This window comes from Taudactylus pleione, unplaced genomic scaffold, assembly GCF_031769625.1.
Source record: "Taudactylus pleione unplaced genomic scaffold, aTauple2 ptg000064l, whole genome shotgun sequence".
Classification (NCBI taxonomy): Eukaryota; Metazoa; Chordata; class Amphibia; order Anura; family Myobatrachidae; genus Taudactylus; species Taudactylus pleione.
Window position 1 is genome coordinate 9,439,613 of NW_028284466.1, and position 26,581 is coordinate 9,466,193.

General features: G+C 42.0%; 1 protein-coding gene across 1 annotated transcript; it reads left to right on the forward strand.

The window, feature by feature from the left end:
• The first annotated feature begins 14,356 nt into the window (after window positions 1-14,356).
• Window positions 14,357-15,891, forward strand: LOC148534779 (52 kDa repressor of the inhibitor of the protein kinase-like). Its single transcript, XM_088465811.1, has 2 exons — window positions 14,357-14,997; window positions 15,183-15,891. The coding sequence occupies exons 1-2, from the start codon at window positions 14,357-14,359 to the stop codon at window positions 15,889-15,891; spliced, it is 1,350 nt and encodes a 449-aa protein (XP_088321937.1).
• Window positions 15,892-26,581: the final 10,690 nt, after the last annotated feature.

The following is a 26,581-nucleotide window of genomic DNA, read 5'->3' on the forward strand; positions in this document are numbered from 1 at the left end:
TCTGCTAATAGTCTATTAGTACCCATTAATAAATAGTTCATAACATGTCTGAGTGTGGAATAAAATAGAAAAGGTCAGAGCATAGGACTGCTACTCCTCATTCTACTTCTCTTCACCTCTGCTAATAGCTATCTGTGAAGATTGAGAGATTGCCGGAGAGCAGGTTACCCTTAGAAACAACAGTTAATCGGGGGCTTTACTCACATTTCGTTTCTGCTTTTGGGTGTCATACTTATCGCATTGGACACCCAATGAGAGAACTACTCTAATGAGATCGTCCGCAGTTAATAGAGCGATAGAACAAATAGTGAGAAGAGACCATAAATCACATGTGAGAATACAAAAATTATATGATTATAGAGAGCCCTATGTGATTAATTGGCTCTTAAGTAGGCCTATTACAGGTGTGACATCACTTATTTTTTAAGAAGTATGAAATATAACCATTAGAAAAATAGCACAGTAAATCATTCAAGTGTGAAGTTATAACAACTATTGACATTAATGAAAGTGCACAGGGCTATAAAACGTAAAAATTCATATCCACACAGATCCAAAGTATATGTAGATACCGTGAATAGGTGAATTTCACAAAAAGGACCATTTATTAAATTATTGACAGAAAATCCATCATTGCTGTTCTTATAGACATAAACTATAAGTGGGTGACATAAATATGAAAGTCACTTATGCAAACAATCAGATATAATGCCCGAAATCAGGTATAGATTATGAGCAAATAAAACACAGCAAGTGTAGTCTATGCTGTTCACAGCAGGTATAGTCAATACTGTTACTAATGCAAATAGTCAGGAAAAAATGCAAATTAACAGGTATAGATCATATAACAAAATAAGTGAAATCTATACTATTGCTGACGCAAATAAATGCCTGACAGACAAAAAAGAAGAACCATTTATTCAATTATTGACAGAAAATCCATCATTGCTGTTTTTATAGATATAAACTATAAATAGGTGACATAAAAATGAAGGGCACTTATGCAAACAATCAGATATAATGCCCGAAATCAGGTATGGATTATCAGCAAATGAACATAGCAAGTGTAGTCTATGCTGTTCACAGCAGGTATAGTAAATGCTGTTACTGATGCAAATGGTCAGGTAAGATGCAAATGAACAGGTATAGACCGTATAATATGATAAGTGAAAACTACACTATTGCTGATACAAATAAACAGATATAGTGCGGATAATTGCGTATAGATCATGCACTGGTGAGCACAGCAAGTAAAGTCTATGCTGTGCTGTTAGAATGGTCTCACAGCGCGGGACTACCGCTCGTGAACCGTTACCTCCGGGTACCCATACAGTCCTAGGAGGTGAGTAGAGACGGAGTCCTGTTGGGTACTAGTAGGTGATGCCGATGACTCGTGCCGTACAGCTGCGGGCACTCGTTTCTCCCCGACGCACGTTTCGCTATTAGCTTGATCACGGAGGTGTGAATTTTTACGTTTTATAGCCCTGTGCACTTTCATTAATGTCAATAGTTGTTATAACTTCACACTTGAATGATTTACTGTGCTATTTTTCTAATGGTTATATTTCATACTTCTTAAAAAATAACTGATGTCACACCTGTAATAGGCCTACTTAAGAGCCAATTAATCACATAGGGCTCTCTATAATCATATAATTTTTGTATTCTCACATGTGATTTATGGTCTCTTCTCACTATTTTTTCTATCGCTCTATTAACTGCGGACAATCTCATTAGAGTAGTTCTCTCATTGGGTGTCCAATGCGATAAGTATGACACCCAAAAGCAGAAACGAAATGTGAGTAAAGCCCCCGATTAACTGTTGTTTCTAAGGGTAACCTGCTCTCCGGCAATCTCTCACTCTTCACAGATAGCTATTAGCAGAGGTGAAGAGAAGTAGAATGAGGAGTAGCAGTCCTATGCTCTGACCTTTTCTATTTTATTCCACACTCAGACATGTTATGAACTATTTATTAATGGGTACTAATAGACTATTAGCAGATATTTAATCTGTATTAAACTGATTGACTGTAATATATCAGATCTCATATTTCGCTACCAAGGAGGATATTACACTTGCTGCTTCATTTTGCAAAAATAAGATAACATTTATCTCAATGCAAGTGTCCTTTTCTTTTTTCTTTTTATGTTATATGTTGTAGGTAATTTTGTATGTAATTAATTGAGTGTCTATTTGGTCTAATTAAGTCGTCTAATTATGCAACCTACTATTTTTAAAAATAATCATTAAAAGTTATTTTTTAGGGGCTTGATTGGACCTATTACAATTTTCCCTTCTGTATTTGATCAAGAGTGCTCACCAAATAGAGTTTCTTCTTTCTTTTCTTTTATACTTGTTAAAACCCAGCCAGCCCTGCATTCCCTGCTGGTGATAGAAGTTTTTCGTACTTCAGGTTCCTGTCTCCTGTATGTCAGTCGAATTCCTGAGTCAGTCTAGCTGTGTTTTGTGTGTGCCATTTATTCCATCCAGGCGGCTCCACCTGCATCTCATCCACAAGTGCTGCTTGTACCTTCTGAGCAGCACAGAGAAGCGTCTGTCACCATCCGGTGGCTTGTATCAACACGGCGGCACCAGTCACAGTTTAGCATTGGTAGCAGCTCTGCGTTCCAATTGCGCAACTTAGCACACCATCGCCAATGTCATCCTGGCGGCACTGTTAGAAACTCTGCGTTCCAGGTGAGCAACCTAGCACACCATCACCAGTGTCATCCTGGCGGCACTGGTAGCAGCTCTGCGTTCCAGGTGCGCAACTTAGCACACCGTCACCAGTGTCATCCCGGCGGCGCTGGAAGCAGCTCTGCATTCCAGGTGCGCAACTTAGCACACCGTCACCAGTGTCATCCCGGCGGCACTGGTAGCAACTCTGCGTTCCAGGTGCGCTGTTAAGCACACTGTCGCCAGTGTCATCCCGGCGACACTGGTAGCAGCCCCATGTTCTTTTTGCATACCTCACCTGAGTCTCATCTGCCCGAAGTCTGCAATGGTCCTGGGGCCCCAGGTCACTATCATCCCTCTAGGCTGCTCCAACAGCCCAAAGGCTGCTTCACATCGCCAGTCCCTTGGCCACGACTATAAAGGCCACAACCAGCCCTCAAGGCTGCTCCCACAGCCTGCATCACACCTCTTGCCCTCGGCACAACTAGTCAAAACAAACCAGCCCCAAGGCAGCATCAACAGCCCAATGGCTGCAACCAAATCCTTAACCCTTGGCCACGACCATACCGTCGATAACAGGGAATAAATGCATTTCTATTGAGTTTTAAGGTATGACAAGAATAGACTATCCATTAAACATTTTTATCTACTAATTGGCTCAGTTTGTGACTCCTGGGTCATGGGATTATATATTTTAAACCTTTTTTTCATTTCTCAAAATGTAAAATTCCAATTAAACCGACAAATCAACAGTTAAAGAAAAGATAAATGAAAGAAGAAACCTTTCCGCCTTATTTTCCAGATGAAAATACAAGGATACAGAAAATGAAAAAAAAAAGTCTTTAGAGCCACAATATAATATACAGAAATAATATCCCACTGAGAGCAGGCCTGCAGATCGCTATAATGTGAAGGCTCAACATGATTAGAGGATAAACAGTATGTGTGTTTTGTGATAGCAGCAGTCTTATGGAGAAAAGAGCCTTTATTGAAACATGAACTGAGGATGACTAGCTGAACTTTTGCTTAAACTGTGAGTGATAGCTAATACACTAGATAAAGCAATGCTCTTGTGGGATGCAGCTCATCAACTAATCACAGACAGAAATGTTTTTTTGTTTTTTTCATCCATTGCACAGGATAGATTCAGATCTCCTTAATCTGTTTCATCAATCATGCAACTCTCAAAATACAGTGTTTAGAATACTGAGTACCAAATAGAATGTTTAAGTAGGTTATGTAACATTTCAAGGTCCCCTTTCTGTCCTTCATGGAAAGCTTGCTCTACAGATGTTATACATGTACCCCTACAGCAGGGCTTGACAATTTTTTCTAAAATCTAGGAGCCAGGATAAAAGTGTAGGAGCCAGACTCCCTCCTTCCCCCAGGATAGCATTAATGAGCACCTATCCCCCGGGCAACCACCCCCATGGCAATGCCACTAATGGGGTAAACCCAGGTAAATAAACCCTCTCCAGCCACATTTCTGTGCAGCTACCCCCTGGACAAACAACCCCCCTACAGCCACATTACTGAGCAGCTAACCCTCCCCGGGCAACCAACCCCAATAGCCACACAAGAAAGTGGGTACCCCCAGGCAAACCACCCCTTTGCAGCCAAAAAACCTGGGCAAACAAAGCCCCCGCTGGCCATTGATAGACCCTCTTACCGGAGCTCTATGCAGCCGAGAGACAACAGACAGCTGGTACGCCCTGGAGCGGTCAGTGCAGAATGGAGGCACCACAGGCTGAGACTAACAGGAGTCACTGCAGGCGAGGAGTCAGCGCACCAAGATGGAGAGGAGGAGGAGTTAGCACAGGGGACACTCATGTGCATGAAATGGCTGTTGCAGTACAACAGGCTGGCTCGCCCGGTATCCAGTCTTTAGGTCTACATGCACAAACTGGCTCTACGGAGGCAAGATGTCGTCCTCATCCTCCGATTCCTCACCCTCTTCAGTGTTGTGTACATCCTCATTCTCACAGAGTATTAATTCGTCCCCGCTGGAATCCACAACCACAGGTCCCTCTGTACGTTCTGGAGGCTGGTCTCCCTGGAAGAGTTGATAATTCATTTTATGAACATCATCTTCTCCACATTTTGTGGAAGCAACCTCCTACGCCTTTTGCTGACAAGGTTCCCGGCTGCACTAAACACTCTTTCGGAGTACACACTGGAGGGGGGGCAACTCAGGTAAAATAGAGTCAGTTTGTACAGGGACCTCCAAATTGCTTCTTTTTCCTGCCAGTACAGGTATGGACTGTCTGACATGCCTACTTGGATGCTGTCACCGATGTAATCTTTTAACAGACAGACGCACGGTTGTCGCTGCTGCTTTGAGGATGCAAGTGCGGCTACAGCCCACACAATTCACAAAGACAGAAAAAAAAAGAAGAATTTTTTTATTGTTTGTGGAGCGCACTTTGAGGGTTACACCACCCTTTAACAGACAGACGCACGCTTGTCGCTGCTGCTTTAAGGATGCAGGTGCGGCTACAGCCCACACATTTCACAAAGACAGAAAAAAAAGAAGAATATTTTTATTGTTTGTGGAGCACACTTTGAGGGTGTCACCACCCTTTAACAGACAGACGCACGCTTGTCGCTACTGCTTTAAGGATGCAGGTGCGGCTACAGCCCACACATTTCACAAAGACAGAAAAAAAAAGAAGAATATTTTTATTGTTTGTGGAGCGCACTTTGAGGGTTACACCACCCTTTAACAGACAGACGCACGCTTGTCGCTGCTGCTTTGAGGACAGTATCATATGCAGTGACAGTAGACTTGTCCGAAATTGTTGGCACGTCCTTCAGTCCGGACCAGATGTCCAAACCGGCCCTTGACTTATGACACAGGCGCATGCTTGGCGCTGCTACTGTGTTGATGCACATGCGGCTACATCGCACACAAGTCACAAACACATTAAAAAAAAAGTTTTTTATTTTTTGGAGCACTTTGAGGGTTACACCACCCTTTAACAGACAGACGCACGCTTGTCACTGCTGTTTTGAGGATGCAGGTGTGGCTACAGCCCACACATTTCACAAAGAGAAAAAAAAAGAATTTTTTTATTGTTTGTGGAGCGCACTTTGAGGGTTACACCACCCTTTAACAGACAGACGCACGCTTGTCGCTGCTGCTTTAAGGATGCAGGTGCGGCTACAGCCCACACATTTCACAAAGAGAAAAAAAAAGAATTTTTTTATTGTTTGTGGAGCGCACTTTGAGGGTTACACCACCCTTTAACAGACAGATGCACGCTTGTCGCTGCTGCTTTAAGGATGCAGGTGCGGCTACAGCCCACACATTTCACAAAGAGAAAAAAAAGAAATTTTTTATTGTTTGTGGAGCGCACTTTGAGGGTTACACCACCCTTTAACAGACAGACGCACGCTTGTCGCTGCTGCTTTGAGGATTTGGAACCAGGGACACACTACCTCCATCTATTGTCTAAATCCCACTGCACTAATGGCGGATACCGGACGCACGTCTAACACCAACATAGCAGTCAAGGCCTCAGTTATACGTTTTGCTTCAGGATGACTGCTGTCATACTTCATCCTCATCGCTAGGGACTGTTGGAGGGTCAATTGTTTAGTAAAAGTAGTGGTGTTCCTACTTCCTCTCTGGGATGATGAACAACTCCCAGCAGCAGCAACAGCACTAGGAGGAAGTGGTTCTTGATCTTTCCCTATTTTATTTTTATCGGAGAAAGTTTGGTCCTCCATTTATGTTATATTGATATATACGTGCGGCTAAGGCGCACACAAACACAGAAAATATTTTTTTATTTTTGCTGGAGAGTAGTGCTGTTTGTGGGTTACACCACCCTTTAAGAAATGAGCCAGCCGGCTCTTTACTTATGGGACACAGGCGCACGCTTGGCTCTGCTCCTTTGTTGATGCACGTGCAGCCACAGAGCACACAATTCACAAACACAGAAAATATTTTTTTATTTTGTTTGGAGTGTACTTTGGGGGTTACAGCACCCTTTAACGGTCAAGCCAGCCGGCCCTTTACTTATGACACAGGCGCACGCTTGGCACTACTTTGTTGATGCACGTGCGGCTACTGCGCACACAATTCACAAACACAGAAAATATTTTGTTACTTGGTTTGGAGTGTACTTTGGGGATTACAGCACCCTTTAATGGTCAAGCCAGCCGGCCCTTTACTTATGACACAGGCGCACGCTTGGCACTACTTTGTTGATGCTCGTGCGGCTACTGCGCACACAATTCACAAACACAGAAAATATTTTGTTATTTGGTTTGGAGTGTACTTTGGGGGTTACAGCACCCTTTAACGGTCAAGCCAGCTGGCCCTTTACTTATGACACAGGCGCACGCTTGGCACTACTTTGTTGATGCACGTGCAGCTACTGCGCACACAATTCACAAACACAGAAAATATTTTTTTATTTGGTTTGGAGTGTACTTTGGGGGTTACAGCACCCTTTAATGGTCAAGCCAGCCGGCCCTTTACTTATGACACAGGTGCACGCTTGGCACTACTTTGTTGATGCACGTGCGGCTACTGTGCACACAATTCACAAACACAGAAAATATTTTGTTATTTGGTTTGGAGTGTACTTTGGGGGTTACAGCACCCTTTAACAGTCAAGCCAGCCGGCCCTTTACTTATGACACAGGCGCACGCTTGGCACTACTTTGTTGATGCACGTGCGGCTACTGCACACACAATTCACAAACACAGAAAATATTTTTTTATTTGGTTTGGAGTGAACTTTGGGGGTTACAGCACCCTTTAACGGTCAAGCCAGCCGGCCCTTTACTTATGACACAGGCGCACGCTTGGCACTACTTTGTTGATGCACGTGCTGCTACTGCGCACACAATTCACAAACACAGAAAAAATATTTTTGTTTTTTAGCACTTGGGGGGTGCACCCCTGATGGACAGAGCACCCCCTGGACAACACTACAGCACCCCTTTAGGACTGGGACACTGCACAGGACTTTGGAGTGGACACAACCCCTAGGACAACTGACTGCACAACACAGTCCAGCCAGCCCCTATGGACTTTGAAGTAGTGGACACTGCCCCTATGGACAACAGCAGCACAGCACAACACAGCCAGCCCCTATGGACTTTGAAGTAGTGGACACAGCCCCTATGGACAACAGCAGCACAGCGCAGCACAGCACAGCACAACACTACTCTGCACTACACTACACTACACAGCCCAGCCAGCCCTAACTCCCACCCTCCCTCTTCACTGTCCACAGCCGAGTGAGAAAATGGCGCCGACGCGGGTACCTTATATAGGATCCAAAACCCGCAAGACTCGGAAGGCGGGATGATGACGTTTTGCCTCGATTTCAGATCCGAGTCAGGCGGGAAAAGTCGAGCCTGACTCGGATCGGCCTCGGATCGGGGGGGCTCGAGGGGGTTCGGATTTCAGAAATCCGAACCCGCTCACCCCTAGTATGTATATATATATATATATAGAGAGAGAGAGAGAGAGAGAGAGCTATATATATATATATATATATATAGAGAGAGAGAGAGAGAGAGAGAGCTATATGTATATATATGTGTGTATATATAGTATATATGTATATATAGATCTATGTATATATAGATCTATACGTGTATATATATATAGATCTGTTTATATATATATGTATATATATATATATATATATATATATAGATCTATGTGTATATATATATATATATATATATATATAACACCTATAGATATATCTGGTGACAATATATAGAGATACAGTCAGGTCCATAAATATTGGGACATTGACAGAATTTTCATATTTTGTCCTCTATTCACCACCACAATGGCTTTGAAATTAAACAAACAAGATGTGCTTTAACTGCAGACTTTCAAATTTAATTTGAGGGTAATTACATCCAAATCAGGTGAACGGTGTAGGAATTACAACGGTTTCTATATGTGCCTCCCACTTTTTAAGGGGCCAAAAGTAATGGGACAAACTAAACAATCCTAAATCTAGCTTTCACTTTTTAATACTTTGTTGCAAATCCTTTGCAGGCAATTACAGCCTGAAGTCTGAAACGCATAGACATCACCAGACGCTGGGTTTCATCCCTGGTGATGCTCTGCCAGGCCTCTACTGCAAATGTCTTCAGTTCCTGCTTGTTCTTGGGGCATTTTCCCTTCAGTTTTGTCTTCATCAAGTGAAATGCATGCTCAATTGGATTCAGGTCAGGGGATTGACTTGGCCATTGCATAACATTCCACTTTTTAGCCTTAAAAAACTCTTTGGTTGCTTTTGCAGTATGCTTCGGGTCATTGTCCATCTGCACTGTGAAGCACTGTCCAATGAGTTCTGAAGCATTTGACTGAATATGAGCATATAATATTGCCCGAAACACTTCAGAATTCATTCTGCTGCTTTTGTCAGCAGTCACATCATCAATAAATACAAGGGAACCAGTTCCATTGGCAGCCATACATGCCCTCGCCATGACACTACCACCACCATGCTTCACTGATGAGGTGGTATGTTTTGGATCATGAGCAGTTCCTTTCCTTATCTTCTCTTTCCATCACTCTGGTACAAGTTGATCTTTGTCTCATCTGTCAATAGGATGTTGTTCCAGAACTGTAATGGCTTTTTTAGATGTTGTTTGGCAAACTCTAATCTGGTCTTCCTGTTTTTGTGTCTCACCAATGGTTTGCATCTAGTGGTGAACCCTCTATATTCACTCTTGTGAAGTCTTCTCTTGATTGTTGACTTTGACACATATACATCTACCTCCTGGAGAGTGTTCTTGATTTGGCCAACTGTTGTGAAGGGGTTTTTCTTCACCAGGGAAATAATTATTTTGTCATCCACCACAATTGTTTTCCGTGGTCTTCCGGGTCTTTTGGTGTTGATTTGGCCACACCTAATGTTTTTGCAATCTCTCTGATGGGTTTGTTTTAATTTTTCAGCCTAATGATGGCTTGCTTCACTGATAGTGACAGCTCTTTGGATCTCATATTGAGAGTTGACAGCAACTGATTCCAAATGCAAATGTCACACCTAGAATCAACTCCAGACCTTTCACCTGCTTAATTGATAATGAAATAATGAGGGAATAGCCCACACCTGACCATGAAATAGCTTTTGAGTTGATAGTCCCATTACTTTTGGCCCCTTAAAAAGTGGGAGGCACATATTGAAACTGTTGTAATTCCTACACCGTTCACCCGATTTGGATGTAATCACCCTCAAATTAAATCTGAAAGTCTGCAGTTAAAACACATCTTGTTTGTTTCATTTCAAAACCATTGTGGTAGTGAATAGAGGCCAAAATCTGAAAATTCTGTCAATGTCCCAATATTTATGGAACTGACTGTATATATATACAGATAGATATATCTACTAGATATACATCTATAGATATATATGCAATGCATACAAACTTGTATGTACAGGGCTAAGAGAGATGTATATACATACATATATATGTATACATACATATATATATATATATACATATATATATACAGGGTATCTCCTTAGGAACTGTGCAACTCCGCCTATTCCTATTCTTTGGGCTTGCACAGCTCCTAAGGAGATACCCTGTATATATTCATCGGGGGAAGGCACCCACACTGATTTGTTATTTCTCATGTGAGTGCCAAACTGTGAACTTTTATATATATATATATTAAGCAGGTACAATTTTAAATACAACAGTTTTCATACGTTTGCCTGAAGTTCAAGGGGGACTATGTGTATAACAATACATATAAATATGTATTGACAGATTTCTGTCGTAGTTATATAATATATTGTATCAGCAGCAGTGCTGCAGCACTCTCCTTCAATACTCAAATGTCCTGGTGCTGTCCTATAACTCCTACATAGTGAGTGGACATAATAAAATCCTTAAACACACGGCACTCATAAATATAAAAGAAACACAAGGCAGGGTCAAATGAACCCAAACAGCCCCTCTCAGTGCATGCTTTTTTACCAAACATGCGTCTTATGCTAGGTGCACACTAGACGACTTGCAAACCATGCGATGTCGTCAACGATTTCCCTTTAACTCTCAGGCAAACGATCAAGTGCATACACACTGTGCAATTAACAAATGACCAAACGATATATATCATGCGTCGTTCAGTATTTTTGTTAACTACATAATGTTAAACATATCACCAGGTCGTTCAGTAGAGCATACACACACTGCATGATCTGAAGGGAATCGTTAACGAGATTAACAGATCTTCCTGCTTGTACAAAAAATCTGAAGATGCGACAGACGACGCCAGGGCTGTAACTAGGGCACCTCCTCTTTATCTCTTCCCTGGCCCTTTGCCATGAGGCCATGGCCCTTTTTCAAGTGCACTATATTATGTCTCTATATAAAAAATGGGGAGGGAGGGGTGCCTCTGGCACAGGGCACCAAAAAGTCTAGTTACGGCTCTAGACAACGCCACGGGAGATGTATAGTGCGTACTCACTTCACAATTTGAACGATTTGTCGTTCCGATGTTTCGGAATTGGACAAATAGTTTAAAATATCGTCTAGTGTGTAGGGGCCTTAAGTCACACTATGACATCAGAAGACAGCTGATTAATTTAAATATGCAACACTGATTTGACAGACTCAGTCGCACTCAGATATACAAGTGATGCATATCAAATTAATCAGTGCAGTCTCCGGGTGCATCCTAGTTGCGTCACATTTTCAGTGAAAAAGTTGCAAAAAAAATGGCTAACGCCAACGGAGTTGCATGGGACGTAGTGCTTCACTTGCACCAGGTGCTCTATTGTGTATTGAGGCTAGATGTTTGTGGACACATCTGTACTGTATGTATATATATATATATATATATATATATATACACACACATATACAGTATGTGTGTATATATAGCTTTATCAAACAGTAGTTCTCTACATAGCGACTGTGATAGAATCTTGGCTGAACTTAGAGTCAAACCATCTGGACACTAGCAAGGTAAGAAGTATTATGATTTATTTTAGTAAAAAAACAGTTTTAACAGTTCAAAATCAGAGTATTAGAATGATCATACCACAAAAGAAAAATATAATTTTTGGGACTTAGGACCTTATTCAGAGGCGGCCGTACGGTCTACGACCGCACGGCCGCCTCGATGTTTGGCCAGTGCGCATGCGCACGAGGAAGCCGGCTCCCTCGTGCATATGCGTGAGACCCGCTACGACCGACAGCGCCGGTCGTAGCGGGTCTCTTTCCAAAGGGGGCGAGCTGTCGATGTTGATTGACAGCTCGCCCCGTTTGGAAGGAGGGCCGGGGGGGTGGCAGCCCAAACAAAGTCATTCCCATGGGAACGCCTGCCGTTTGGGGGAGGCCCCACTGACATCACTAGTAGTCTCGTCGTAAGCCCCGATGGTCGCGATGGCCTCTGACCAACGCGACCATCACCCGAGCGATCGTTAGAGCTGTGGGTGTAAACCCACAGCCTAACGACCGAAACAGAGGCGGGCGGTCAGGATGCAAGCGGCCGCCCAGTTTCTGAGCAACCGCTTGCATCCTCCGACCGCCTCTGAATGAGGCCCTTATTTCCAAGGTATATGTGTTGTATAGTGTACATTGGGCCTGATTCAACACGGATTGCAACAGTGTACACAGACGGCCGTATGCATCGCAGTGAGCGTGCGCGGCCAGTGAAACTGATCGCACTGCAATCACAAAAGCACGGAAAGCCATCGCAGAGTGATTGATAGGCAGAGATTGTTTGGGGGTGGTGACGGGGAGGTGGTTGGAGAAACGCAGGCGTGCCAGTCTGTTTGAACGCCACTGCATGGGCGTGCTTAATGTACTGATTGCGATTGCATACGCAGCTTCAGTACTCACTGCGTGCAATGAGGTTAACAATTTCTGAGTAAGGTCTACCTGAAATTGTGCAAGAGGCTCTGATGTTACTTGATGTTACCAATGTTTTGCTGGATTGCAAGGTATTACGGATGTGAGATAGGGGAAGTGGGTGTCTTTATGTTGGCCTGTGACAGCTTTGCAATTGCAGACATTAGCATATGCAAAAGAGATTCAATATTACATACATTATATGTAATATGTGTATATTATAACACATTGATTATAAAAACGTGTGCGTTACTGGAATATTCTGTGTACTGTATGGCAGGTGGGGGAGGGTTAAAGGGGTAGCTCGCTCCCCAAAACATTTTAGAGGAGACTGTGAAGCTGCTGGCTGTGGACGGTCAGGGGCGGTGCATTATAGCAAAAGACTGCACAGCTCCTGCATAGAGGAGGTGTAATGTGTGGTCTTTTAAATTAAAAGACTGCACGCTACACCTCATCCTCCGCACAGTGCAGCAGCTGTGCAGCCTATTGCTATAATGCACAGCCCCTGCCTCTTGCCACATTATGGTGCCACCTACTCCGTCCTGGTGGTCCTGCACTTCCCTTCTTCCGTAGTGTTGGCTTCCTCCTTCCCCGTGCTACCGACCTGCTTCCACACAGTTGGGGTGGGCACCAAAATTATATTATATCTTGCCCTCAATAAATGTTCTAACGCTCCTGTGTATAGGGGTCAATTGAATACTGGTCACTGGGATGAAGGCTGGGTTACTTAAAACTGCTTTTTCTCTTCCTTAAGCAAATTACCCAAACATGAGTGACAGACATAAAACTCCATGTATATATGAAAGTGGTGCAGAAAAAAGGAAACTGGCTAAAGAACGTGAGAGTAAGCAACAAGAAACTATTGCAAAAGTTGGAAGAATTGAGGATTACTTTATGAGCAAGAGACAGCCTGCTGTAGCAGATTCAACATTGTCAGTGCCAGCAGTAGCATCAACAGTGCATCAGTGCCAACAGTAGCATCACCTTCATCACAGCTAGCAGCAGAGGTGGCAACTACTTCTTATTCACATAGTTGTGAAGAATCCGGTGAAGATAGTAGTAATTCCATGATGGAAGGAATTCAAGAGAAACAAAATGAGGACACTGGGGCCCAAAATCCTGAATCTGACAATGATATTGGCTTATGGCCAGAATCATCAACACAGGAAATGATAAAATTTTGGGCAAAAACAGGGATCATCTCAATTACAAAACTGCGATGATCAGTTGTTAGAGAAATCAACTCCACAAGTACAGTCTAAGAGTGGGAAGCAATTTCTGTGAAAATGTACACGGAATTTGTTTCATCGGAAAACACAGAACAACAAAACAATAAATCGTTCCTGGCTCTGCTTCTCTCCAACAACTGGAAAGGTCTACTGTTACATATGTAAATTTGTTGCTACTGAGAAGAATAAATTATCCAGATCAGGATTTTGCAACTGGAAACATGCAAGTGAACGGTTTATTGAACATGAAAAATCAAAATCTCATCTAGAATCTGCATTCATTTTGGCAAAGCGTGGGAGAATAATTGGAGGAGTGGACCAGGATTTAGCAAACAAAGAAGCAGAAATGTGTGGATACTGGCGAAAGCTTCTCATGCGTGTTGTGAGTACCATAAAATTTATAGCTGAGCGTGGTTTGGCTTTTCGAGGTACAGACGAAGTCATTGCATCACCAACAAATGGAAATTATCTAGGAATTTTGGAATTACTTTCAGAGTATGATCCATTTCTTTCAGCACATATTAAATGAAATGCTAATAAAGGTCGTGGTCATACAAATTACCTTTCATCCACCATTTGTGAAGAAATAATTGGTATAATGGGGCAACACCTTTTGAAGCAGATAATTACAAGAATAAAGGAATCAAAGTATTATTCAGTGTCTCTTGATTCAACCCCAGATGAGTCTAACATCGATCAACTGACTCTGGTCCTACGCTATATGGAGTACACAACACCAAAAGAAAGATTTTTAAATTTCATGCCCAACCGTGGTCACACAGGAGCTGCTATGGCTAATTCATTACTTGAATTCTTGGCCTGCCATGACATTGATATAAATGACTGTCATGGGCAGTCCTATGATAATTCTGCAAACATGAGTGTCAAGTACCGTGGAAAGCAAGCTCTCATAAGAGAAAAAAATAGCTTGTCAGTTTTTGTGCCATGCTGTGGACATTCTCTGAATCTAGTAGGAAAATCAGCAGCCAATACATGCTCTGCAGCTGTACGTTACTTTGATTTTGTACAGCAAATATATGTCTTTTTCAATGCATCTACAACACGTTATGCAATTCTAAAGGAAAAGTTGTCCCAGGCAAACAAACGGTTGCATATTCCCAAAAGACTGAGTGAAACTCGTTGGTCCTGCAGAGCTGATGCAACAAAAGCCATTGTGCAAGGATATGAAAAGATTAAAGAGGCACTGGATGAATTGCAACTGACCAGGAGCAGAAGGATGTACAGTAGTTCGAAATGAAGCAGATAGTCTACATGAGAAGATGAGTACATTGGAAATTGTGTGTACACGTCTTTCTGGAATGATATTTTAGAATGATTTAATGCAACAAATCACATACTACAGGACCCTACATTGGTACTCAATTCTGCAGTAATGGCACTCAAGTCCCTGAAAACATTTGTAGAGTCAAAGAGAGTTTTGATGAATATGAGGATTTGGGGAAGAGATTGTCTGGAACAGCCGACTATACTCCGATTCGTCATCGCATGAGAAATGTTCGCCTCAACCCACTGGATTATGGTCATGCAGAGATGGCCCAGATGACTCCCAGGGAGAAGTTTTGCATTGAAAACTTTATTCCAGTTGTTGACCAGTTGATTCTATCCTTAACTGAGAGAATAGCTGCTTATGATATGGTTTGTGAGCGGTTTGGGTTCCTCAACCAGCTTGAAGAGTTGAATTCTTCTGAGATCTATTCAGCTGCAGCTAATGTTGTCAGCATATACCAAAATGACCTAGAGCACAGCCTTGGTAATGAGTTAGTGCATTTTGCTGCAATTGTGAAGCTTTACAAAGAAGACTACAATCACAATATGCCAAAGAAACTGTTCTTCTACAAAATTCTTGTTGAGAAAAATTTTAAATCAACATTTCCAAATGTTGAAATTCTTCTAAGACTCTACTTGGTAATGATGGTGTCAAACTGCAGTGGTGAACGGTCTTTTTCCAAAATGAAGATCATAAAGAACAGACTGAGAACAACAATGTCTCAAAGTCGTCTTTCGTGGCTCACGCTAATGAGTATTGAACATGACATGTTGCGTGAACTTGACTTCAAAGATGTCATTTACTTATTTGCCTCTCAAAAAGCAAGAGAGCATGCTTTCTATTAGTTTAAAAGAATGTATATCTTTGGGTTCGGCTGTCCTGCTGCTATTTGAGCATTAGGACTGCTGATGCATTAATGTATATAAACCATGAACATGTCCTATAATGTTCTGTAGTGTACAGTAAGTAACATTTTCTTGTTTTGTTGAAACTATTACTGTTTATGTAGTTTGTAAGATACTGTGGACTGGGACCCCTTGTGGCACCATGTAACTGATAACAACAATAAAACCTTGTTAATACATACACTGCATGGTAATGCCATTTTTGTATTTGTTGTGTTATTTCTTTGAATTACTGTATGCAAGATAATTGTAAGATTACAATATATTTTGTAAAATGCTACTTGTATTGTTTTACTTTATATCATCCATATTAACTTTCTATAGGGATTGATAACAATCTTGATATATTATACTTTGTTATAACCTCACAAATATATAATTGATAATTTTATTGATAGGGGCCCCCACAAGTTTGTTGCTCAGGGGCCCCCACAGTCCTTAATCCGGCCCTGTTAATGAGAAGAGTTCAAATCATGAAATCTAACAAGCTGCGATTTTAAAATCCTTTGAAAATTCTAGTAGAGAAATAAAAAAAAGTGAGACAGCTCAAACTTTCTCATACGGAGTGTTAACAGGACTTCATCCATAACCTCACAGTAGGCACACAACAATCGTAGTGATTCACACTCAAAATGGCCTATTTTACATCACTTAGCATCACGTCAAGAATGTTTGATTTGCGGTCAGTTTAAGTCTTCCACCAAAAACTTTCAAAATCATTAAAATACAATATAACATTATTATACATGCAGAGAAATAGTCATTTTGGATGTACTATAAAAAAGCAATATGTTTTTAAATTACTTAAAGATACACCTAAATGCCATTAAAGGGGAATCCAACAGGTATGATAAAAAAGAAATTTAAAAAACTAATCAAGAAACATAAATAAGGTCCATGTGTGGGTGTACTAAGTCTTTGAGAGAGAAAAAGTGGAGAGAGATAAAGTACCAATAAATCAGCTTCTAACAAACACAGCCTGTAAAATGACAGGAGCTCATTGGTTGGTACTTTATTTCTCTCAAAGGCTTAGTACATCTCTCCCCCCCCCCCCCCATGAGATAGCGAGTATAAACTTGTCTGGTAATTCCAGTAGTGGAAGTTCTGCTACAATGCATAAAAATACAACTAAACCATTTGGGGAGCACATAGTAGCTGGGGTTGATTTGATTGCAGTCAATATATCACAATTAAAAGAAAGAAAGAATGGGGTGCAAATGGCCTGATTGCGCACCTAAAAAAAAAAAAGCAGCCTAGAGTAGCACAAACAATAGTCACCCTAAAGAACCAATATGAAATAACATAGTAGGAAATGTTTACCACCACAGGCTAACCCTGAGGAAGAGCGTCTGCTCGAAATGCATTGGCACTATAACATGCTGCTCTCTATTTGAAAAGACAAGGACTACTGCTTGTGAGACACTCAGATAGATATCCAGAATCACCCTGCTTGCACCCCATGCCCTCATGCATTGGAAATCTGGTACAGGTGCCATATCGGCTGCATGTTACTTTTCTGTGTTATTTGCACAGATTTGAGCATATTTGCACTTTATCACCATTATTTAGTGACCAGAAACTACCTATTTTTATTTGTTTTATTGAATCATTTCTTGTTTTTCTGCTCCATACCATTGCTTATTTTACCTGTGTTTTTATATTTCACTTAACTTGTTTATGTGACCATTTTTTTATTTATCCTCAATAAATTGTTATATTTTATTACAGTGGGATCACCCTATGATTGCCCTTTTCTCCCTTTACATGATGACACATTTGATTAACTACTGAGAAAAAACAGGCTTAAGGAAAGTATTCCTACCACTTAATTTTACTAATTTATTGCATTAGCGCTAGCGGTTGTATTTACCACATTTACTACTACAATATATCACAACTGATAGATTATTATACATAACCTTTTGTTACTCAAGTAAAATCATATTTAAGGGCTTTACAAAGTAACTCAAGCTTAACCTCGCTTTATATTTTAAATTATGATATTGTTTTCTTTGATTTATTGAAATCATATCTGCTACTATAATATTTGGAAAAAAATATAAAATTGGGATATACACATACTGTACCTGGAAATCATTACTTTATAATTAATCCATCTAAATTGACTCACACTATAAAGTAGACATTTACTCTCCAGTCCCCATAACCTTCACAAAGACCCCTAGAGGGTTGAAAAACGCATTGGAGAATTTTGAAGGTGTTGACAGGTTTCATGCAGAACGTCTGCAGAGAAGAACAAAGAGTATCTCAGATTACCCATATACTAGTACCTGTGTTGCTGAGATGCAGTCTTCAAAACAAGACTGATATGAAAACTTGTAATAACCTTGAAAGGATACATTATTGTTTGGAGTTGTATTAAAGCTTTCAAAAAATCTTGTGTCTTTGCTTACATGTTTTACTTCCTAAATTACAAAATAAAAGTTTTCATACCTCACAAGAATCTGTAAAGGTGATCAAAAAGAAAAACAGGGGAAAGAATAAAATGGAGAACATTTTATTGTAGTCCACGAATACATGTAATAATTTGATGAAGGCTTTTCTAAGACCGCAGTCAAGCGAGTGCAATTAGAAATGAGGAATTTTTTTTTTAACCTATACATATTGTACGTGATCCTCAGTCAAACATCTGAGTCTATCGCAAATGACAGCTCTTATTTGATTGCATATCTAGGTACATACCGGTGTAATTAGCAGTGTTTTGTACCCGATAAGTGGCGGGTGCTTCTTACATCCTGCCCCATGTATTAAATCTATATTTTTTTATGTAGCATCCAAGTATCACCAGGTTCTCTGTCTCTTTTTTCAAATTACCGTCAACTTGGAGAAGAAGAGACAATGACATAAAAATGATTTTTTCATGTTATTAAACAGTTCAGGTCATCAGAAGTTTCAAAACTCTCTAATGGGAACAATGCAATAGAAAATATACATACTGGCAAAAGTATCTAACTTTAAACTGTTGTCTAAAATCACTTTTGGACCACCACCACCTTAATTCTTTGTGACCATTGACCATTTTCTCATAATGGAATATGGCACTTCACTTGTATATTAATAAATCATAACATTAAGGTGACATAAGGGTCTTTTATCTTGTTTTTTTTTTAAATATATGTACATTTTACATGTTGTTTAGTCTCCAGTTCCCATAATCCTGAATAGGACCCCTAAGGGTATATTCAATTACTGTTAGCAGCTCGCGTTGCGCGTTTATCTGCCGGTTAGAGTGTTGAATGCTGCAAAAGTCTCCATCTGAAAATATTTCCCCACCTCAGAGGTGCTTGATTTTGAGGTACATGAAAGCTTCTCCATCTTTGTTCATCCCTTTTACAAAGTTCTTCATAAGTCCAAGTTTGATGTGTAAAGGAGGCAGAAGAATTTTGCTTTGATAAAACAGAGGACTGTGAAGGACATGTTTTCCCATGGCCTACAATTACTACATGGCCTACAATGACTAAGCATTCCTGTATTCAGGTCTTCGAACCTATATATTCTCTAGACATCAAAATTCCCTGGTATTTAAGAAAAGGTATGTAGTTGTGACAGGCGGCCGCTAGGGATTCATGATAGGCGTTGAGATACTGATGCCTATCATAATCCCGACGTCGGAATCCAGGATGACGTGGGCCCAAACGAGGTAAGTCCGGGGCGCTCGTCCTCTTAACCGTGGGGGGGGAGTTAGGTTCAGGCCCCCCGGGGGGACTTAGGGTTAGACCCCCCCTGGTGAGGGTTAGGCTAGGGGAAGGGGGGGTTAGGGTTAGGTGCCACCAGGGGGAGGTTAGGGTTAGGCACCCCTAAGGGAGGCTTAGGATTAGGGGGGAGAGGGGAGGATTAGGTTACTTACATGCCGCTGTCGGGATTTCCTCCCTTAGGGCAGCTGCTGTCAGGATTTGAACCCTCGGCATTTCAATCCCATTCCTTAACAAAATACCCCTCCATCATCATAAATGGGCTATATCTCGGTACCGAGAGCTAACTGAGAGTTTAAAATGTCATATACTATTTGTTCTTTGCATAATGAAAATAATTAGAAGTAACTATTTTCACGTCGGAAACATTTTTACTATCGCGCACCTAAAACATTATAAGGAAAATATGATGGTGTTTTGTTATACCATATAGGAAATTTGATCTGCTGTACAGGAAAAAACAGTGGCAAAGCCACCAGGACTTTCTGTGTGAGCATGAGGCATATTTATCACCAACCGCATGTGACATTATTATTACACCCCAACTTGCAATGTGGTAATGAAAATTACCACTTACATTTACCAATCTGTACTTGACAAAGCCCTGTCTCGGAGAATGGCTACAATAAAAGAGATAGTTATGGGTATTCATCCCTTCTAGAAACAAAAATCCTAGAAAGTTTGTAATATCTAATTTAATCACACGTAGGGAGAAATGCAGTTGTCTTACCCAGTCTAGCACACACAATGCTGATGTTGCCAATTAGTCTCACTAAATTAGATGCGCACAAATGCTCCCAGCTATTCCCTCCTTTTACATGGCAGCATATAAACCCAAAAATAGACAGAAATAAATCATTATTAAACAGTTAACAAGACAAGGCATATATGTCCCAGGCATTATGGCCTTTACGTTTACAGCAATATGTGGGGATATATTAAACTGACTTCATGTACAGCAACATTTTAAAAGTAAGCTTTTAACGTATATGTTACACCTCACAAGCTTGTCCTCAAATGGGCAACAAAAACTATTTTATTTATAGAAACCTACAGGGTTTGGATCTACTGTATATAAAAAAAACACAAGAACCAGTTGATTACAAGATAGTATTTAACAAATAGTGGAATACCTGCAATGAAAGATGTACTGATCCAGGGGAAACGATTTATGTTAATTGCAATTCCGCAAATATGCAATGACTGTAACACAAAACTAACCTTTTATTCTGGCAATAGTATACATAATAATATATGGAATGGGTATGTAATGCCAGCTATCGGGATGCCTCCTGTCACAATACCAACAGTGGCATCCGAATGGTTGGTATCCCGACAGGGGTTAGGTAAGTATACTTACCCTCCCCCCCTCCCTTCTTGTAGCCTACTGAACCTAAATCCCCCTCCTTCGTGCCTAAACCTAACCCCCCCCAGTGGTGCCTGACCCTAACCCTCCACCCCTAGGGGTGCCTAACCCTGCCTCCCCCCCAAACCTAACGTTATCCCCGCTAACTGCCCTTACCCTCCCCCCCCATCCGCGGCTAACAGGACATGCGTACTTACCTTGTTCGCGAACACGTCCTCCTGGATTCCGGTATCGGGATTAAGATAGGCATTGTTATTTTGGCGCCTATCTTAACTCCCTTGTCGGGATTTCAGTGTCGGCATAGAGTCTCTTGACTACATCCCTAATATACATCAGGCCACCAGGGGCATCCATAAGGTGAGATGCTATCTAACTTATGGTGTAAATTAATTTATAGTAAGGGAAAGGTGGTAAGCAGGACTATTTTTCAGCAGGAACAAGGGACTCAGGGCTCGATTCAGACCAGCTCGCTAGGTGCGTTCGCACACAGCGAAAGTATGCAAATCCACGATCACACGGGAAGGCAGTAGCATGCCCATTATGTCTTAGCGTGCGATTGCTTTGTGTTTGCAGATGCCCATAGCCTGTCATAAGACGCCAACTTTACCACATCATGTCCAGGAAGTGTACGCAACCATCGATAACATCGAGTACCATCGTAAGTAATCGCAGCACTTGTGGCAGACCATACCCTTCCGCAAGCACTGCAAGTGATTCAGTGTGATTTTCAACCATGTGACAAGTACTATGACGCTGCGTCTTAATTATGCACGCCTCTGAAACGGCTTTGAGACGCTCAGGCACGCCTGCATTCGCACCACCACTCCCCCATTTTCATGAACCATCCCCTGTCACCACACACAAACGGCTTGTCCTGTCACTCTGGCTAGTGAGCAGTCTATGCACAGCGAGCGAACACTTCCCGGTCGCATGGACTAGTTTGCACACTCCGATGCGTACGCATGTGCAGATTGCAAAAATCGGCTAGCGAGCAGGTCTGACTTGGGCCCTCAGTTCTTAAGCCTCTCATTAACTATGACTTAATGTCCTAGGCCAAAATGTATTTTCCATAAGATACGTTTTATTTTAAAGTCCCTTTTGAGTGCCTTCTTTTCTAAAAGAGAGAGAGAGAGAGAGATGCTGTAGTCGGCACTCCCTTGCTGCAAACGAATTGCACCTGCATCTGGTGCCTTCCTCGTGGTTACCTAAGCAGGTACCGACAATACATCCAATGATAAGAGGCGGTGATGGAGGTAATGGTAATGCATTTAGACATCCTCTCACTTGCAAATCCATTCCTATTAAGTTTTTTCTTACCTGCAGCTCAAAGTTCGTTATCTATATTACACCGCTTGCAGATGGTACAAAATGCAGCTGCCAGGCTATTAACCAACCAGCCCCGTTCCAGCCACATAACACCCATTCTCTACTCCCTTCACTGGCTGCCTGTCAGATGGCGAATTGCTTTCAAGATTGGATTAATAACTTACAAAGCCCTTCATGACCATGGCCCAGGGTACCTGAAACAGCTTCTGATTCCTTTCTGCGAACCATTGACGAAGGACTATTAACAGTACCTAGAATCTCACGAATTTGTCTGGGGGTCGAGCTTTCAGTTTTGTGGCTCCAACCTTTTGGAACTCACTTCCCCGCACAGTTCGAGAGGCCTCCACTCTAGAATCCTTCAAAAATAGACTCAAGACTCACCTATTCACCCAAGCATTTCACTAATGTCCCTTGTTTAAGCTTAGTTTGTATTTTGTACTGTAAATGTAAAGCACTTTGAGTCCTTTAGGAGAAAAGCGCTATATAAATAAAATTATTATTATTATTATCTATATGCCCTTGCAGCAGGAATTATATAGGTAAAACTGAATGGATGTTCAAAGAACGAGCAGCGTTACATCGCAGTGCTATCAGGATGGCCCTGTCTGAGCTATATAGCGATCAACCTGTTGCCAGATACTTCTTGGAAGCCAATCACAGTTTGGCCTCTTTAAGATACCAGATCATAGGCCACGTTCCGGCGTGGATTAGAGGAGATGACAGGTCTCGAAAAGTTATTACAGTTAGAATCCCAATGTATATTTCGCCTAGGTAGCCATTTACCCATAGGTCTCAATGAAACTTTGGGGTTGCATGCATTTTTATGATGTTTGATTTGGTGCTAATGTTTTTGTTGTGTGATGTTTCTTTAATTATTTTCTCTCATTGTGGATATATGTCATGACTGGAGGCTCCACTACAAAAGGACTATTTTGATATGACACTGTTGTTGTTATTGTATCTGTTGACATCATCATTCTGTTAATGATTGATTATGTTTCAGTGTGATTATGTCAATTAGTACGATGTTTGTATTAGTTACTGTTTCTAATTAATTTGTATTGATTACAGACAGCTGAGATTGGTGATGGTATTTTTCACTCTGATTGGGCCTGCAAGCTGTGTTTCACACAGACTTCCGGCAACGTCACACTTGGTGTTATGTGTATAAATTGTGCACTGTTGATTTCTGATTCATCCTGATGAAAGAACATCCAATACAAGTTCTGAAACGTTGATTTACTACAGGTCTCTGTGGTGTTTCTTCTTCAAGTCGTCCGAGTGCCGCCTCTTATCATTGGTTGTGTATATATATATATATATATATATATATATATATTTGTATTTCTATAGCTCCACCCCCATTATCTCCTCCCACAGTTCCTGAACCTGTTTTTCCAGAAAAATAGTCCTGTTGGTATGTGTAAGGAAAGGTATGACAAATCGGGGAGGAAGGCCAATCATGGACTTTGTTGCTGATAATGAAGAGTGAGATGGTATGATAAATTGGTCAGCGGAGGGCAAAAAGTGAGAGGAGCACAGCCAAGGGCGGATTGGGCCACCAGGACAATGAGATGGTTCACGGCCACCCAGACCGCCCTTCATTGATTGATCCCCCCTCTCCCCCAACCTACACTACCCATCCCACTGCCGCGATTGGCACTTAGCTCCGATCAGGCAGCTGCACAGCTTCTGCTCAAGCGCAGCAGAAGGCAGCTCAGAGGTAAGAAAAAAAAGGCAGATGGGGAGCTGCTACCCATAAGCCTTTGCGGAGCCGGGGCCGTCAGTCACCAGCCTTCTGCGGCACACCTCCAGCCTCTGACCTGCATATATATCACACTACACACAGGCAGTGAGCAGACCCAGCAACATAGCTAAACCAGAGGAGGTGGCACCGGCGGCCGGAAGCAGTGGTGGATCCTCAATGCTGAGTATATTCTATCCACTCCATCTAGACCTATACTGAGACATACACCCCTACCCCCCACCCCAGGTACATGTACTACCCGATCCTGATCTTCCCAGCGTCCCCCGACCTAATAAGTATAATATGATATGTAAAATAAAAATGTTTGTCATGCCCATATGACCCCCAGATTCATGTACTACCCATCTGATCCTGACACCCCCCCTCTACCAATTAAATATAATATATAAAATAAATATGTTTATTTGTCATGCGCATATAACCCCTATACCCTGGTACATGTACTACCTGCCCAATCCTAAACCCCTCCACCCCAATAAATATAATATATAATAAATTTAAGTTTACTTGTCATTCCCATATAACCCCCGCTGCCCAAGTACATGTATTACCACTCCCCGATCCCCCCCCTTCCGCCCTAATAGATATAATATATAACATAAATATAAGTATATTTGTCAAGCCCGACTCCCCCAGCTCTAGGGACATACACTAAACAACCTTGACCCCCCCCTATAGACTCAGGGACATACAATCTCCTCCCTACGCATCCATCTCCACCCCTGGCCCAAGAGACATACACTCACCACCCTCCCCCTGGCCCCAGAGACATACACTACCTGCTCTACTACCACACCTCACCTCTCCGGCAACAGCAGAGCCGGATTTAGACCTCATGGGACCCTAGGCAAGGGGATGCAATCGGGAAAGCGGCTGTATTAATCCCGCCAGCCGACTTCCCGACTGAATTATCCCGGCGGGAGTTAAATTACAGGCGTCTATTTCTAGACGCCTGTCACTTTCCCGACGCCGGGACCCCGCGAGCGGACAGCCATGGGGGGGAGGGTTAGGTTTAGAGCACCCGGGGGGACTTAGGGTTAGGCATCCCCGGGAGGATTAGGGTTAGGTTAGGGGGTGGGAGGGTTAGGGTTAGGCACCCCGGGGGGTACTTAGGGTTAGGCACCCCCCTGGGGGGACTTAGGTTTAGGCAGCGGCGAAGGGGGGGTTAGGGTTAGGCACTTGGGGGGAGGTTAGGGTTAGGCACCCCTAAGGAGGGTTAGGGCATTAGGTTAGGTTAGTTTATACTTACCTTAACGACGATCAGGATTTGAAGCGCTGTCGGGCTTCCACTGCCAGGAACTCTGCTTTTGTCGACCAGGCACTGCCGGGAATTGAACTGCAGCCCAGGGGGCCGGTGGTATTTCATACTGATCCCCTGGGCAAGATACTGGTTTGGGGCTCCCCACCCTCAAACAATCCTGTGCATATATTACAGTAGGTGTCGCTGGAGCAGGATACACACATCAAATTATATACACACATCTTATATATAATGTGTATAACTTGCTCCAGTGACACTACTGTAATATATGCAGTTATTACTGTAATCAAATACACACATGAGAGCAAGGCAAAAACATCAAATATGACACAGATTAATACCACTTGTACACACACACACACACAAACACACAATTGTAGAATGGAAATTTTAAGTGAACGGCCAAGCCCCTTCTTTTGCAAGCCTGCAATGTAGAATGGGATGAATGGAGGACAAAGTGGAAGACAGGAGGAGAGGAGGACAAACGGGTAAACGGAAGGAATGGGGGGCAAACAGAGGTAGAATGGAGGAATGGGGGGTCAAACAGAGGTAGATGGGAGGAATAGGGGGTCAAACAGAGGTAGACGGGAGGAATGGGGGTCAAAAAGAGGTAGACAGGAGAAATGGGGGTCAAAAAGAGGTAGACGGGAGGAATGGGGGTCAAACAGGTAGACGGGGGTAAAGGGGGACAAATAGAGGTAGACGGGAGTAAAGGGGGACAAATACAGGTAAACAGGAGTATAGGGGGGACAAACAAAGGGAGAAGGCAAAGGGGAAAAACATGGTGAGGCAGAAGGAAAAGGGGAAAGAACAGAGGTAGACTAAGTGAATATATATGTATATATATAATATACAAACAACATATACAGTATATATACACACATACAGTATATATATATATATATATATATATATATACACACACATACAGTGTATATTTATATATATATATATATACACACACACATACAGTATATATATATATATATATATATACATACACACATGCATACACACATACTATATATATAATTATACACACACAGGTAAAGAGAGCTGAGCTATTTCACACCATACCAAAAGAAATTAAGTTAAACATACCCAGCTCTAGAGTTGAAGGAGGCTGCTTGCTACACCGTAGGGGGGAAGGTGATCGATGCCGGAAGAGGTTGTCCGCTACACAGCAGGGGTGAGCG

Coding starts and splice junctions, on each gene's coding strand:
- LOC148534779 (XM_088465811.1), top strand. CDS start 14,357: ATGGGGCAACACCTTTTGAAGCAGATAATTACAAGAATAAAGGAATCA. Junction 14,998..15,182: donor CTGACCAGGAGCAGAAGGAT/GTACAGTAGTTC, acceptor AAACATTTGTAG/AGTCAAAGAGAGTTTTGATG.